Source organism: Aplysia californica, unplaced genomic scaffold (genome assembly GCF_000002075.1).
Source record: "Aplysia californica isolate F4 #8 unplaced genomic scaffold, AplCal3.0 scaffold00344, whole genome shotgun sequence".
Lineage (NCBI taxonomy): Eukaryota > Metazoa > Mollusca > Gastropoda > Aplysiida > Aplysiidae > Aplysia > Aplysia californica.
Genome location: NW_004797614.1, coordinates 846,302 through 849,884, shown reverse-complemented (window position 1 = coordinate 849,884; position 3,583 = coordinate 846,302). Strand labels below are relative to the sequence as shown.

At 38.5% G+C, this 3,583-nt stretch overlaps 1 protein-coding gene across 4 annotated transcripts in view; it reads right to left on the bottom strand.

Moving 5' to 3' along the window:
* Positions 1–3,583, bottom strand: part of LOC101847050 (DNA repair protein RAD50) — a 59,615-nt gene that overhangs the window by 9,862 nt on the left and 46,170 nt on the right. For all 4 annotated transcript variants that reach the window (XM_005102834.3, XM_013085104.2, XM_005102836.3 and 1 more), the window contains one exon: positions 1,241–1,430. In XM_005102834.3, coding sequence (XP_005102891.1) covers positions 1,241–1,430 — 190 coding nt within the window. The remainder of the gene's footprint in view (positions 1–1,240; positions 1,431–3,583) is intronic.

The window sequence follows — 3,583 nt, the reverse complement described above, 5'->3', positions numbered from 1 at the left end:
GACAGACAGACAGACAGACAGACAGACAGACAGACAGACAGACAGACAGACAGACTCTGACAGAGAGACACAGTCAGAGAGACACAGTCAGAGAGAGATCGTTGTTTGTATCTACGTTAATTTCCTGTTCAGTCAGAGACTGAAGGCAGACAAGACAATACAAGTAAAGTAATTTGTTTACCACTCTTCCACGTCCTAAAACAAATCAAACTGAACGGAAGTCAATTCAGTCTCCGAACTGGCAAACTTCAAAGGTATCTCTTTACTCAAGCATTAATTCAAAAAAGTCATCGTCTATTTGACAAATTCACGTAATGTGAACGAATAATTAGGTCTTTTAAGTACACGTATTTGATCTCGGGATATGTTGCTTGATTTACTTTCTCACACAGGACGAACTAGTTTTTTTCAAGTGTTAATATAATGTATGATTTCTTTTTACATGTATTTCGTTTTACGAAGTTCTGTAATAAATTTTAATGCTCTGTTTGGAGGATGTCTGCCCTGCTTCTACACAACAAAAAAGAATGGGTAAACAAAATGAGTATAAGTGCATGAGGATGAAAAACATACACAAATGCTACCTAATTCAGGAGTAATTATCTTCATATCAAAGTAGATTTATTACAAGTGACAGCGAATCTTCGCACAGACAAACAACAAAACGGTCTTTCCTATCTCATTCTTTTTTTTCATATTGGGGGGGGGGGGTGTTGTTGGATTAATTAGCCGTTGGCTTGACTCTTGAAAGACAAAAAAAAATCGAAGTTATGGAACCTACAAATTGTATTTGCATTCAAAGTTGCAAATTATTAATCCATGGATATTCCGTCAGCATCAAAATTGAGAAGATGAAGTTTTATGGATACCTACTTATCATTATCAAAGTTGTGAATAAGAAACAATGAATATCTTGCCATTATCCAAAAGGGAACAGAATGAAAGTAATCCAAGTATCAAAGTCTTAAAATAAAGAAAACTTGGTATCAGTATTCAGTCTTACACACACTCTTTCCTTATTTTTGGGTACACTTTTCGAAAATGCCCTTTAAAAAAGTATCTAAATCCCATCTGATGACATCTAAGGATTATGCCAGGGGAAAAGTACAGCAACAAGTGATTGAAAATGAATTGCATGTTCCATTGTATTATAATTGAGGGTGTTATACCTTCATTACCATTATAACCACCTCTCTCACACACACAGACACACTCATATACACACACCAGATGTTTATACCTCTTTCAAAGCCTCGTCCAGATCCTGGCCCTCACAAACTCTGTCAATCTTCGCCTCTTGACCCCTCAGCTCCTCCTCTTTCTCATCCAGCTGTGCCTTTGTGTTCTTTCTCTCCGCCTCTTTAGTAGACAGAGACGTCCGCACATCTCTGAGCGTAGCCTCACATCGTTGCACAGTGTCATTCTGTGAGCTGTCAAAAATATGACAACAGATATTGATATTCAGCCAAAATATGACAACAGATGACACAGAGCCAAAACATAACAGATATTGACACATGGCCAAAAAGGAAATCCCTAGCTCCAACATAACACCATAAATTGTCTATTGAGACTCCTCTACCCTTTTGTGAACCAAACATACGCATCTATGTGACTAACGTTACCCTTCTATGTACCCAACACACACACATGAGTATGAATACCTTTACCCTTCTATGTACATAACACACATGTATACCTGAGTGTTATTAACTCTATCCTTCAATATGCCCAACACACACGTCTGAGTGAGAATACCTTTACCCTTCTGTGAACCCAACACACACCTGAGTGTGAATACTTTTACCCTTCTGTCAGAGATGCCAACCTCTTAAGTTTTTCCCCCTTGTATTCAGCACTAAAAATTCTTATTTTGACACAAAAATTCTTACTCTAACAAAGCCTGAGTAAAGCAGTACAGCTAGATTTACACAATGACGAAATAATTCAGCTTGAAAACTAATAGATCAATATCATCTGCTTCGTGAGTTTCCATGCGAGATTGGAACTGGCGCGTCAATCGGAGAAAGAATTGCGCAATGTGACCAAGGTGGATGTACACAAAGGCACAGATAGTCGAGCTGCACAGGAGACAGATTCGATACCATGTAACCATATGGTCAATAAACTATAATTGCATAAGAAAAAGGGCTTTCTTGTTTCTTCGATACTGGTATCAATGGGACCATAGTGTGTTACTGTGCGATTATTAATATTGGCTGTAACTCCATACAAGTCGGATGAAAAGACTACTTTCTACTGGAACCAAGAATTTAATTAATTTTTTTTTCTTGAGGGAGGATTTTTGTCCTCACTTTTTGCGTATATGCATATTCGGCGTCAAAATGCTTTAAAACAGCGCATCTTTAAAAACCGATTGGCATCTCTGTTCTGTGTACTCAACACACAACTGACAAAGAATACTTTTACCCTGACCCCTCTCACTCGACCAGATAACCTCTCCCCTGACCTGATGACCAACCCCTTCCTCCCCTGGTCACCTGATGTAGGCATCCACACTTTCCCTCAAAAATTCGTCTCCAGGCATGTCTCCCAGCAGAGATGTGATGCTCTCCTCATGGGTGGCCCTCAACCGGCCAATTGTGGCCTCTTTCTCCTGCAGGTCGGCCCCAAACATCTCTAGCTGAGCCTGAGCACCGGACTGTTTGTGCAGCTGGTTCATCTCTGTGCTGTGGAGGGACATGGGGCAAGATGGAGACAAGATTATATTGTGACATGAATTTATTCCTTCCATTTCTAATCGTGTTTTTACATCCCCATGAACACAACAGACAGACTATATCTCAGGACTTGAATTCATTCCTTTTATTTCTTATTGTGTTTTTACATCCTCATGGACGAAATTTTGATCATTTAGGAGACGGATTTTGACCCGGCCTGTCAGTACCAACCTGGGCAAAGGGGGATACAACATCCCAGCAGAAAGACCAAGATGCTCAATAAAAATTTTCACTACAAATGAATCGCACTTAGGTCCTGAGCATGCTATGGGAAAGTGCCAAACCACAACACAACAGACATTCGTAATTTCAGCCTAATCAACAAGTGCATAAATTGCCAACTTTTCAAAACCAAAAGACCATGTCAAGATGGTGAACATTGGTCTTTCCCCCCTTTTCCAAACCCTTCATACACACTTTTCGGCATTCAATAAATTCAAACAATTCAATGTAAACCTACATCAAAAGAATTCTCCAATTTCTTACAGTTGCTCTCATTACTATTTGCAAATCCGGTCTCAAAAGTTCTGAATTTTACTTCAACATGTGCAGGTCCGTCAGGAGCAAGACTAGAAAACAGAAAATGCATATTATTTTCCAATACTGTACAAAAACGGACTTCCATATTCAGACCCTAAAAACATACTAAATTCATTTTTTATTTTAGTTTTATTATAGTATGGGGCGAAACACAAGTTAGTTTTATTCGCAACATTTCACTGTACGGCTGGGCTTGGGTCAGTAGTTAGATCTTAAAATGTTAAAATATTAAAAATTAGGTGCAAATATATATTTTCAATCTAAAACAACTTTCCTAAATAACAGAAAAATTTTTAATAATT